At 41.3% G+C, this 12,349-nt stretch overlaps 3 protein-coding genes across 3 annotated transcripts in view; all 3 read right to left on the reverse strand.

Annotated features, from left to right (window-relative positions):
- Positions 1-12,349, reverse strand: part of lpxn (leupaxin) — a 665,334-nt gene that overhangs the window by 211,445 nt on the left and 441,540 nt on the right. The window lies entirely within an intron of this gene.
- LOC123970803 (transmembrane protein 275-like) lies at positions 1,414-3,093 on the reverse strand. Its single transcript, XM_046049126.1, has 2 exons — positions 3,034-3,093; positions 1,414-2,617 (listed from the first exon to the last, which is right to left on the reverse strand). Exon 2 carries the CDS (start codon positions 2,553-2,555, stop codon positions 1,998-2,000), a length of 558 nt encoding a protein of 185 aa, XP_045905082.1. The 5' UTR covers positions 2,556-2,617; positions 3,034-3,093; the 3' UTR covers positions 1,414-1,997.
- Positions 3,657-11,853, reverse strand: mknk1 (MAPK interacting serine/threonine kinase 1). The gene is made up of 14 exons (XM_046049087.1): positions 11,715-11,853; positions 10,929-10,991; positions 10,283-10,385; positions 10,054-10,152; positions 9,848-9,945; positions 9,439-9,518; positions 9,273-9,346; positions 9,086-9,190; positions 8,944-8,999; positions 8,763-8,858; positions 8,456-8,650; positions 6,368-6,532; positions 6,173-6,216; positions 3,657-5,895 (listed from the first exon to the last, which is right to left on the reverse strand). The coding sequence occupies exons 2-14, from the start codon at positions 10,980-10,982 to the stop codon at positions 5,676-5,678; spliced, it is 1,389 nt and encodes a 462-aa protein (XP_045905043.1). The 5' UTR covers positions 10,983-10,991; positions 11,715-11,853; the 3' UTR covers positions 3,657-5,675.

Below are 12,349 nucleotides of genomic sequence, written 5' to 3' on the forward strand. Positions count from 1 at the left end.
TAAGGTATATTCAGGTAATTGCCAAAGTTGATTTCTGTTTATGCAGAGATGGAAGGATGACTGTTAAGGATGACTGTGTAAACCATGTGACATAATGTACATTTTATATTTTTATATACTGAAATATTGCACAGCCTACCTACACATAGGGCCAGCAGACATTTTAGCATTTTAATACATATATTACATGTTGTATATTCATCTTTGTATTTTTATCCTTCTTTTATTCTATTCTATTTCTTTTGTAATTGTTATTTTTTTTACTATTGTTCTTGTTAATTGCACACCAGTCTTTTAACACAGCCTCAACAGAAGCCTATGCCACCCTGCATTTCACTGCATGTTTTAATCTTGTGCATCCAAATATATTTGGATGAATTGAGTATGAATACAGAAGGAGTTGATTCATTTCATGACAGCGAAAGTTGATGACACGACAGAACATCAAAATTCTAATATCATTTCAAACATACACTGTTGACTGACTCGTCAAACACTCCTTTATCATCAAGGTCTGAATACTGCATCTATCTACTGTTGAAATGGCAAAGGTGAGATAGGGTTATTTTTCTGTTTTGATATTGTTGGTTATTATATCAAATCAGTTGTTTGTATATCCAAAAATATTTTGTTTAAAATTCAATGTATTCTGGACATCTAGGTTTCATATAATTGTTGTTCAAATTACTGTATTTCAATGTGAAGCACAAACTGCATACTGTAATATTATTATTGAAAGCCTGCCCCCAAATGTAACATTTTAGTAGCAAAGCTTCACCATCACTAAGGTTGAGAGGTGGCTGCAACTCAAATAAATTAATTTCCCTTTGCAATCCTTCAGAGCAACATGACCTCATAAACAAGTTCAGGTTGCCAAGACATGTCATCCTATTTATAGAATCACTCGTTTTCAAATTTCTGACTCACTGGATGACTACAGACAACCACACTGCCTGCATGTAGCCATTCATAAGGCTCAATCCACACACAAAATAGACAGCAATGACAGCAGGTGGCGGCTGTTCTGTTATCTTTTCCAGTGGTGGAGCTGTGTGAGGGGATCACAATGTGAGCGGGGATCACACTGTGTGTCTTGCTGTGTTTGTGGACGGCAGATGTAGAATGTTGAGTAAACAGGGCTCTCACCTTTGCCAGCAGCTGTTGGGTCAGACGCCAAGAGATGGGCAGTGCATCAGGAAGGAGCTGTTTGCACTGCCGCCGCTGGCTTTTCTCAGATAACAGATGAAGCACCGCCACAATCAGTGTACCTTTCTCATGTAGCCTGACATGTATGTGCTATTGTTTTTTTCATCCCTTTTGTTTCTGTGCATGCCACACAGGGTCTATTAATTTGTTCCAAGTTAGTTATTGTGAGGTTTTTAATCAGAAACACACCATATTAGTGACAGTAAAACAAAATTTTAGCTTTATGTACAAAATGTGTAGGTGCTCCAAACATATATTGACGCCTGCAGTAACATAATCACAATGGTGGTACAACATGATTCACTAATTTGTTCCTGAATATCCATCTTAACACAGATCTTGACTCACTCACTGCAGCTGATGCCTTTTAAAAACGAATAAACCTTAACAGTTCTGTCAAAGTGTGTGAAAAACTGTGGCTGAGATTTACCAGGCTTACACGTGAACAGCTTTAATGACTCATACGGGGTTGGCTGGACACCATCATCTTCTATCCCAGCCTGTGAGGTGACAAGCCATTAACCACAGTCCATAGGACATCAATGCAGGATAATCTGCCTTAACTGGATGTTTTATACATCAAGCCGTATACAAACAGGCAGTGGGATTAAGGTATCTCCTGTTGCTGTTTCTGTTCTGGGGATGTGATGCTGGGACTGAGCAATAAACATTCAGCAACACACTGTAACACGCCAAATAACACGCAACACATTTCCATCCTGTAAACAAGCAAAACAATGAAACACAGGTTGTAGAAGCTATGTAGAGAAAGTGTCCTGAGCGGGCAGCAGCTATGTGGGGGTGCTCTCCTTGCTGTCAGAGATCATGGTGGGGTTATCTCCAGTGACACCCATGTCAGACATCTCTGATATGTGCAGCTCAGCGACTCCATCCTGACAGCCAGCCGGATTGCTGTCGACCCCGGTGTGAGAGGAGCTGGGGGAGTTGGTGGGGCTGAGCTGAACAGCTGTAGTGTCCTGCAGAGTGTGCTCACTCGTCTCCATCTCAAACGCCGCCGTCCCCATCCGCATCAGCCCCCACTTCTCGCCTCCTTTAGCTCTGCGCGCCCCATGGGCCGGGGGCCTCCTACTGATCACACAGCAGGCTGTGAAGAAGGCCAGGGCTATCAATAAGAGAAGAGGCCCGATGATGATTGGGGGGTTGTCAGTAGGAATGAAGTTGCCAAAGGCAAAAGCTCCCACCAGGGTGATGTTGATGCCAGCCAGCATGATGCACAGGCCACAGGCGCAGCACAGGGCCGGGGAGGGCAGGCTCTGGTGCTGCAGGGAGTGCCGCTTGGGCCCCTTCTTGGGAGCAGATGGTCTGGAGTTTTTTTCAGGTAGCACCATGTCTGTCTGGAGAGTACTGTGAGACCCAGAGAAGCTGAAGAACAGATCACTGAGCTCACCACCTCAAAGAGCGAGAGAAAAGAAGATGGTTTTAGAGGCTGTAAAGCTTTTAGACACTTTAAATGTTTCTGTGACATTTGACTTGAAAGAAATAAAATAATTCCTAAATGCCACAAAATAAATATGGAAAAATTAATTTCCTTCATTAATTTAATAAATCAGTTACTCCTTTTTGAAAGTTTTCACACATAAACAGGAATAAGTGACACAAAAACCTTTAATGCACATAACAAATACCACTAAAAGTGCAGCTTTCACTAGTGATAACACTGTCATTGAATAACTACACACTGACACAAAAATCCCCAAACCACTTCATCCTTAATGTTGGTCAGCTGCCAGACAGTTTAGACTGAGAAGAAACGCTGAAAACAACCCCACAGCAGCATTATTATGCGCTTTCGTCAGTGTCCCTCACCTTAGATCAGACCTAGAATCCAGTTTGGTGTCTCTCCATCCATCAGAAGTCGCGGAGCTGGAGGTGATCTCTCTCCCTCGGGCAGGTGAACAGTGAAGTGAGCTGCTGCCGCGCCGCTGCTCACCCACCACATGTTGTAATGAAGAGGGACCACTGGGGGGCGCCATAGGGCTCGGAAATAAACGGTCCAATCAATCGGGCGCGACGAAGTGATGACGGTTTGCGTGTGTGCACTGAACAAATCAACATCTGATACATCCAGGAGTCTCTGAGATGTCAGTGGAAACACAAAGACACAGGATGGGTGGTCTTGAATGTTACTGCTGCTCCTTTGACTTTTGTTTGGATAAAACAAAGCATTGCGAAGGTATCATTTAGGCTCCGAGTTGCATTTCTTATTTTATTTAACTTTAAGTAACATTTTTCTGGTTTTACTTAACATTTTGAATGCAGAATTCTAACTTATAATGGCTTGTTGACTTGTATTTTACAGCGTGGTACAAGTAAAGGATCTGAATACTTTCTTCACCACTGTATCTGGACCTTTTCAGATCTTAAAAAGGTTCACATGCTGGATACAAATGTACTATCTGCTTTGCAAGAAATCATAACAAGGACACAGCTTGTCAGACAGGAGAAGATGTTGAGGATCTTTTTATTGAGAACACAGCAAACCAGTGAAAACATACTCCACACTGAGAGCATTATGCATAGGACCCAATAAGAGCACCGACACATTTTCAATGAGACCCCATAATTGCACACCAATTACTGTATCTCATTTGATGCCATTACAAGTCAATGGGGGGGAAACAAACAAGTTGTTTTATGATTCATAATGGGAGTGGGAGGGCTTTAACATAGCAAGAGGCTGTTTCCGTGTGTGTGTGTGTGTGTGTGTGTGTGTGTGTGTGTGTGTGTGTGTGTGTGTGTGTGTGTGTGTGTGTGTGTGTGTGTGTGTGTGTGTGTGTGTATTTGCTCTGCGCAAATCTCCATCAATTCCTGCCAGCCTATGAAGGCCGGTAGTTGCTATAGGGATGAGGTGTCCATGGCAACAGTGTGAAATCAGGGGACATGCTGTTTAGCGGGCAACACATAACGTTAAGAGGGTTAGGGGAAACAGAAGTGATAGACTTCCACCGGTGACCCCATTCAAACATAGTGACACATCGATGAATGAAACAATCAAAAAAGTTAAAATGTTTCTTTAAAGAAAGGATCAAAAGTAGGCCTAAATATCAGCAACTTGATGGACCCAAGAATATCTAGGACTTAGCAAGTCTTAGCACGGTTAGTCCATTATTCTTTCCACTGGCACATTTAGAACCAGTCACAGAACCAAAAGGTATAAAACTGAACCACATACAAATACTTGTATAAAAATAAATGCCATCAACCCCAGTTTGGAATCCTCTATCTTACTACAAAGTGTAACATCAACTATTCACAAACCCACTTTAAGTCTCATTAGCTGCACACAACCAAAACTAATGCAATTCTCACATCATTTAGACAAAAAACACTCGGAGATATCAAACCAATAAGACAATAAGAAACCAAGCACGTCTTTTTTGGGATGGTGTTACATCTGTACAGTACAAAACGTGCAAAGACGTGGTGCAAAAGAAAAAGAGGCTGAGGTAATGCTGGACTCTAATGAGGATAAAAAGTTGTTAAAGCCCCTTAAAAAGATAAATATTACTGCAGGTGTCAATTTCACATTATTGGACCAAACAGATTATTTTTGATACAATATTCTCCCCTTTAGATAAACTAAATAAGTGACTTATTTTAAAGTACATCAGTGCTACAGGTAGCTCGTGTTGAAGTGAACAGCTCGTGTAGAAATGATAAGAAATATGAAAGAATTTGATCAAAAGGGGTCTTTACTATAACTTCTACATCCATTCACATCCCTGCCTTTTCTGTAAATTCTACATAGCCTTGACAAGAATCACATAAATGGGGGAAAAATAGAGAGAAGCCCATTTCCAGAGATGAGTAGTCTCCTCTAGGTGTAACACACACACACACACACACTCACTCACACTCCCTCTCTCTCTCTCTCTCTCTGACTGAGAAGTCTATCAAAATTAGATAAGTGCATTATGACAGCAACAGTGGCAAACTGTGCTGAACCTACATAATGCTGTGTAGATAATGATATGTACTGAGTAGATATAATATAAACTGCTGGCATTAACAACAGTTTCTGCTGTACTAGGGTCACTGGAAAAATAATAATAAAAAATAAATAAACTCTGATTTACAGACCATTTGTAAAAATAAACCCAAAGTTACTCTCAAACGAAACAGTTCTTGTTTAAAAAGACTAAAAAAAAAAATTAAAAAAAAAAATATGAGGCAGCTTATAACAATTCCTGGTCAAATCTCAGGACTTTCAACTATGTTTTCAATTAGGATTGGGACAGGATTAACTGTCCCCTTGGTGCTCAAACTCTGTCAAGGTGATAAGATTACTGGCCATGGGGAAAGAGCCTTAACACCAAGAAAAGTTAGTCACCTCATATACTGTGTGGCTGAACTACAAGGCTCCCTGTGAAAACAAACAAAATAAAAAAACCCAGACAAGGAGGCTAAAATCAGTCGGAAATCACAACGAGGGGACCTGTACTGGTACTTCAGGCTGCGAGGTCGTCCGATGAGGGTGCAAAGTCCCCAGTGCGCAAGGCGTTGGACTGTGCCCGTCTGCGGGCCAGCCTGGAGTTTGAAGGAGGAGAAAGCCTCATGGAGCACACGATGGCTCCGACATCCTCCTGGTGCTCGTCGTGCTGGGATAGCTGCCGATTGAAGGCGATGGCTTCTGCTGCAAATTGGGTCAGGTCTTTGGTGCTGCTGTTCCTGGAAGAGGAGAGGAGTCAAGAGAAGATTTGACAGACAGTTTAAAGGGTGTTTACCTATCTGTACCATCTACACTTTCCCAGGGCACACTGATGTTCCTGCCTCTTCTTGTTCGCTCACACACTGAACACAAGCTCTACTCGCTGTATTACAACTAATAATAATAATAATAATAATAATAATAATAATACAGCTGTGCATGTGTACAACTTTATATGCATGTTGCATATAAAGTTCATCAATACATCAGACTTTACTTTCTAGGCCTCTGGCATACCTCTGTAGAACATGTGGAGTTGGAAGACCTCTCTCTGGAGCATTCTGTAAAAACAAAAAAATGAATAATTGAGTTGAAATCACGTATTTCAGTAAAGTTTAAATAGCACTGGATGAGTGCTACAGTGATCTTATAATCAGACAGAAGAGTACCAAGTACAAAACAGCTTTTCAGCTAGATGTAAATTATACCCACCCCCTGCACCCAAGGGTGCTTGAGGACCTGAGCAGCACTGAGGCGCAGAGTTGCGTCCCGAACCAACAGCTTGGATATGAGATCCTTGGCCCCCTCTGTGATGTGAGCCCAGTCCTTGTCCGGAAATTCATACTTGCCCTGCTGGATGCTCTCGAACAGGTGACTCTGAGGAGAGAAGATTACACAACATCCTGTAAAACTGTAGCGGCTTGAAAACAACAATCCGTGCTTAGAGTGCAGTGTCCAGTATTAGAGTGCCTGTATGTGTGTTTTCTAACATGAAACACACTGTGGCATCAGCCACTAATTATGCTGCTCCTCCAGTGTCTCCTGAGCCCAGAGATTAAACATTAAAACAGGACTCAAGTGACAACAATTCATGTCCAGAACTACAGATGTAGTCAAAGCCAAATCAAGCTATACAGCCACACACTTGCGTTTGGTCACTAATGACTTAAAGAATACGCTTATATTAGATGCAACCAAACTAAGAGGCACATGCACTTTGATTACTGTTGTGTAACACAGCCTGTCCAGGTAGCAGACATTATTTATAGCTGATATTCTATCTAAATATGTAATTGCAATGCTTGTAGTTCAACACACCTGATGTTGGGTAACCTGGGTTTGAACTTCTCTCTCTAGATCTCTTCTTTTCCTTTGTTACACAATTGTTTGTGGCAGGTTTTATGTTGAGCGACCGAGTTCAACACTATGAATGCCTACCAGGAGAAACTGAAAATGTGAGCATTTTTTCCAGTGGGGCTGACGTAAAACGCTTTTGTTTCCTGACATGGTCAGACAACACGTTGTTCAAACCACTTGCATAAACTGGCCCTAAGAAAACCAGAAAACATTCACATTTGAGAAGCTATCATTTCTGTGTGTGCGCACTTAGAAAAATTACTTATATGATTAACCCATTATGAAATCAATTAATTTAATAGTCAAAATGAACTAACTGATCACTTCAGTTATTTTAAACATTCCTTGTTTATAGGTTTATAGGTAAGGCAAGAGCATCAACTTTTATTACGGTCTGGAGTCTGCTCTGACAACTACGCCGTTTACCCGCGGGAGGAGCTCAGAGTTAACTGCTTTTATTAAATTAGCTTTTTACTTCAGTTTTTGGAATTACAACTTGATTTATCTTCACTTGCGCTTCTCGGCAGCTAGCTTCCGTGCATATCTGGTTCCACTGTTGTTGTTAGCGTCAGATGGCACCAGAGTTCTGCTGGACTACTACCTAATATTTATAAAAAAAACTGGACAAAGCTAGACATTCCTTGGAGAAAAGAAAGCGAGTAAGTTTAACTACCTGGTGAGTTCAGAAAATGTGTGTCTTTAACTGTAGCTATCGTTGTACTTTACTGTGAACAGGTTAGCATAGCATAGCCCTGATTGATCCGAACTCCATTCAGAAAACAAACGTTTTAAAAGTTGTCGTCCTGCTGACAGACCTGACAAAGCATGAAGTCATATGTCTAACAAAACAGCATCATATTGTAGTTATTTTGGCATCAGTTTGATCAGTTTATTCCAATTAAATCACAGCAAAGGGTTTACTTTGGGTTCATTTAACTGTAGTATCCGCGGGCTGTGTTTATTCGCTTAAAACGCGTGTGTGAACTCTCAAAATGTCCAGCGGTCAAACTCGCACAAGTAAAGCGAGGCGAATATTAAATTCGCTTTCAGTGTAAATACACCTTAACAGTCTGTGTCTCTTTAACCTTGCATGTCTACTTCCCCCATTTTTCCAGCAACAATATGAACCATCTGCTGCGGACACAAGTGTCAATTAGCTACATCTTAGATACCAAAGTGATACTAGTAGTAATCCCAGCACAAAAAGGCAGCCAGAGTAATGATGGAAGAAAGAAATAAGAGTATGTTTTTACAAGACATGTTGCAGCTAGCAAAAGCAGTAATACCATGACTGTGACATTGTGAAATAACACTGTTGGTGGATGGTGACAGGGGAAGCCTACTGCACCTTTGTGCTGTAAACACTTTTGGAAGTGAACACTTACAGGAGTGTCAGGTGTGAGGGACACTGAGCGAGCACAGAGGCTGAGCGGGCGAGCATACCTGGCAGGTTCTGCAGGTTTCTCCTCGGTCCCAGCCACAGTCTGTGCCACAGTGGCCTGTGAAGGGGGGGCTGCCGCTCAGCAGGATGTAGAGGATGACCCCGAGGCTCCAAAGGTCACAGCGCTTGTCGTAGAAGGACGCCTCATCAGTGAACACCTCCACCACTTCTGGAGCCATGTACTCTGCTGAGCCACACTAAGAGAGGGCCAATATTTAAAAAAAACACACAGGAAGGGTCAATAAACTATTATCCATTAGCTTGATTCTGTTTGTGTGTCTGTGATATGAATTCAAAGTAGACTGCTACCGGTGTGGTGAGCTCTGGAGTCGTTATGGGCGTACAGGCACTGCTGAGCTTCACTCCACTTCCCAAGTCAAAATCACAGATCTTTACTGGGGACACCTGAGTGAAAAGTATAGATATATAGGTATATTTATAGTGTTATACCTGTAAAAAGAAAGCTTTGTGTCCTTTGAAAGCCACTTACTCGATCGGTGTATTCACAAAGGATGTTCTCCAACTTAAGGTCTCTATGAGCAATGCCTGCAGAAAAGCACATTTGTCACCATGTTGGAAAAGAAAAAATATATTCTGTTTAGACTTTGCTAGTTGTCTGGATGTTGACTTACCTTTAGTGTGTAGGAAGTCAAGAGCTTGGGCAATGTCCCTGACCACCTTACTGGCCTCCAGCTCATCAAAGTGCTTTCGGTTTTGCACGTGTGTGAGAATGGAGCCTGAAGGAAGATACAATCTCTTGTAGAAAATAGCTCAGTGTATGCACATGGTGTGATTGTTGAGTTATGCATTTATGTTTACCTCCACGCAGCTTTTCAAATACCAAATAAAAGCAGGAGCTGTCTTCAAAGAACTGGATCAATTCCAAAATGTTCCTGGATCAAGACAGTTTGTCAATGTTTAGAATCCGTTTCCTTCAGTGATAGTATTATGTTAGGTTTAAAAAAAAATTCTCACACGCACTCACCTGTTGCCTTGACACTGGTAGAGAGTCTCCACTTCTCGAAAGACTCTGCTGCGGCTGTGCCCTGCACTCTTTTCTATGATCTTTGTAAAACAAAACAGAACACTATTAATTGTCTGAATGAAAATGTAAACTTTTCAATTTTACAGTATTAAACATACACACTGGCTTTGAACTGTTTGTATTATTCTATTTCAGTTTATGATTCTGTCAGTTCATGTAGAATTTGTTTTATCTTTCAGTTTAACTAAACCCTGTGCTGCTGTAGAACAGCAGTTGTGTTCAACCTATGAAAATGCATACTAAGACAAGGTGCCACAGTTGTCTGATTTATATTTTAAACTATGCAAAACTTCAAATTATTTCTTTGTTAACTTTTGTGATGTGTTGCCTGCAAAATGTTCTTACTCACCTTCACAGCAAACTCCTGTCCATTCTGCAGACTTATGCATCCTTGAACTTTAGCATAAGCCCCCTGACCAAGCACCTCCTCTGTCAGTTTGTAGAGATCTGAAGAAAATGTGACTTATGAGACTGCAGTATGCATTTGTGTTATATTTTAATAAAAGATAACATTTATTATATGACAGTATGTCACAATAATATCAGCATCATTACCATCAAAAGTGCCTGTGGAGCTGTCTGTTGCTCTAGTTCTTTTCTTCTTCTTTCTTTTTGCTGCATCTGGGATGTTCACTGGCTGGCTTTTCTCAATTTCTGAAGCAACACAGAAGAACCCACATACAAGCAAATTTGTTAAAACAGCACAGATTTTGCCAGTGTTTTACTGTATGCACAGTACATTTCAGAAGCTCCAGAGTTGTTCCGGATAACAGAGCTGCTGTACCTGCTGGACCTTGGGAAAGGTGTTGTCTGTCCGCTGAAGCGACCCCGTTCTCCTGAATTCCCCCGCAGCTCTGCCCCACTTGGCCCACAGCCAGGGACTTATCCTGTAACAGAGAGAAGGAGGCCACATGGGAGCGGGAGAGATGGGGGAATGTACGAGAGTAGCCAAAGGGATCAGGGGGTGGTATAGTAGAGAAATCGCAAGAAGGAATACATCATTCTCACACTTTGTGCTAAGTGTTAAATAGCGAAAGATTCAGTACCCAGCAGGCTTACATTTAAGCATATAGTTGATAAAACTTACTTTAGCAATAACATTTGTATAACTGTAGTTATATGGTTCTATAACTACTACTACAACCTAGCTGATAAACATCCACTTTGGCATGGCGTCCTGCCAAAACAGTGGCCTGATGAGAACGCAGGAAGCACACTGACAGGCCTTACCTCACCCTGGATATTACCAGAAGCATTTACACAACCAATCATAGTGCATGAAATGACTGATGAAACTTCTACATTTGTACAAGTGTAGATAACCTTGACAGTCTGCGGACTACTTCCTGGCAGCCTGGTCTTATCTAACACAAAGTGTTTCAGGAAGTTAAATGTTTTGAAATCACCAGTATTAACAGTTCATATCTCACCAGGAGAGAGTGCTGGATGGCTTGCAGCTCCGTCACCATGCTGTGCCTCACCATATCTGCTAACTGAGAGAGTACATCAGAAATACTGAGTCCGTGTGTAACAAACTGCATCAGCAGAGAGATAAATATAGACGTCAGGATAATAAGTCAAAGCAAGTCAAAGGGAAAAAAACAGCAGTCCATTACTCATGTGAAGTGTAAGTTACACACAGCGCGTTTACCTCCTCCTTTCACGCTCTAGTATTTGGAGCGTTTATTGAGTGACAGAAAACCAGTACACGGTTAAGATTAAGTCCAGTCTTTAAAGCCTTCTGTCAAGTATATTATAACGTTATCCTACGGTTATCTGCATGTATTTAACTGCTGTTAAAGACGTTAACATATAGCTAATCATCTAAGTTAGCGTTATGGAAGTTAGTCAGATATTTAGTTTGACTTAACGCACTGCTGATGTCCTTATGAAACTCGGTAACGTTAACGTTACTGCAGCTAACAATAACCACGTCGTTACTGAACATTAGCACTAAGTTACTGCTACACCAATCTAGACGCCCTTACCAAGAACAATGTATTAAAAAAATAACCAGAGCATAAGAAAGGCTAGAGTTTAACTGCTGACCGTGCAATCCGCCGTTATGTTATTGTCGTTAGCCTTAGCTAGCTAGTAAAAACCCAGTAACGTTAGCTAGCTTGTCCTACCGCTTAACGTGTAATCGCTAGTTTGTGTTTAGACACCGGTCAAGTCTCGGTAAAACGGAAATATAAATGCAAAAAACCCTTTCAAACCTGGACTCTGCGTCCAAACCAGCCAAATCCCCTCCGTCAAAGCGTCTGGCCGCTGATGTAAACATCCATTGCTAGCTGAGATCCATCAGTCCGAGAGCCAGTGACGTAAGGGCGGGAAATCACGTAAACATAGGATTGCTCCGCCCCTTATTGCATGCCTCTTTCTCCCATTGGTCGAGAACACGGCTCCCACTATCACGTCACCTTACTTGATTCCCCGCCACACCCCAATCCACGTAGTGGGGATTTTTTGTGCATGACGATGACCTTATTTACACAGGCGTTATAGAGGTTTGGTTTGGCTCACAACACATACCTACAATATTTTATCATTATTACTTTGAAGTTCATGTTTTTTTCCTTTACACATTCCACCGGTGACATCTGTCTTTGTCTGTGTTGGTTTTAAATTTGCCCTGTGTGGCAGCTCTTAAAAGCAAATATAGCCTATTATTTAAAGAAATTTAATATTATTTGAAGAAATATATTAAGTATTCATTTTGTTATGCTGTCTTTTCACTTCTGTGATACAGAGTTGACTTCGATAATGAAAACAAAATCATGACCCAATGTTTTTGTACATATTTTTGAGGTGACCTGCAATACATAAAAAAAATTATTTGCAAAAACACTGA

Source organism: Micropterus dolomieu, linkage group LG05, assembly GCF_021292245.1.
Source record: "Micropterus dolomieu isolate WLL.071019.BEF.003 ecotype Adirondacks linkage group LG05, ASM2129224v1, whole genome shotgun sequence".
In the NCBI taxonomy this organism is placed as follows: Eukaryota; Metazoa; Chordata; class Actinopteri; order Centrarchiformes; family Centrarchidae; genus Micropterus; species Micropterus dolomieu.

Excerpts from the sequence above, each read along its gene's own strand:
- LOC123970803 (XM_046049126.1), bottom strand. The coding sequence starts at position 2,555 with ATGGTGCTACCTGAAAAAAACTCCAGACCATCTGCTCCCAAGAAGGGG.
- mknk1 (XM_046049087.1), bottom strand. The coding sequence starts at position 10,982 with ATGGTGAGGCACAGCATGGTGACGGAGCTGCAAGCCATCCAGCACTCT. Across the intron at positions 9,946-10,053 it reads CTCCACAGGCACTTTTGATG|ATCTCTACAAACTGACAGAG; the intron begins GTAATGATGCTG and ends CATTTTCTTCAG. Across the intron at positions 6,533-8,455 it reads AAACCTGCAGAACCTGCCAG|AGTCACCTGTTCGAGAGCAT; the intron begins GTATGCTCGCCC and ends TTCTCTCCTCAG.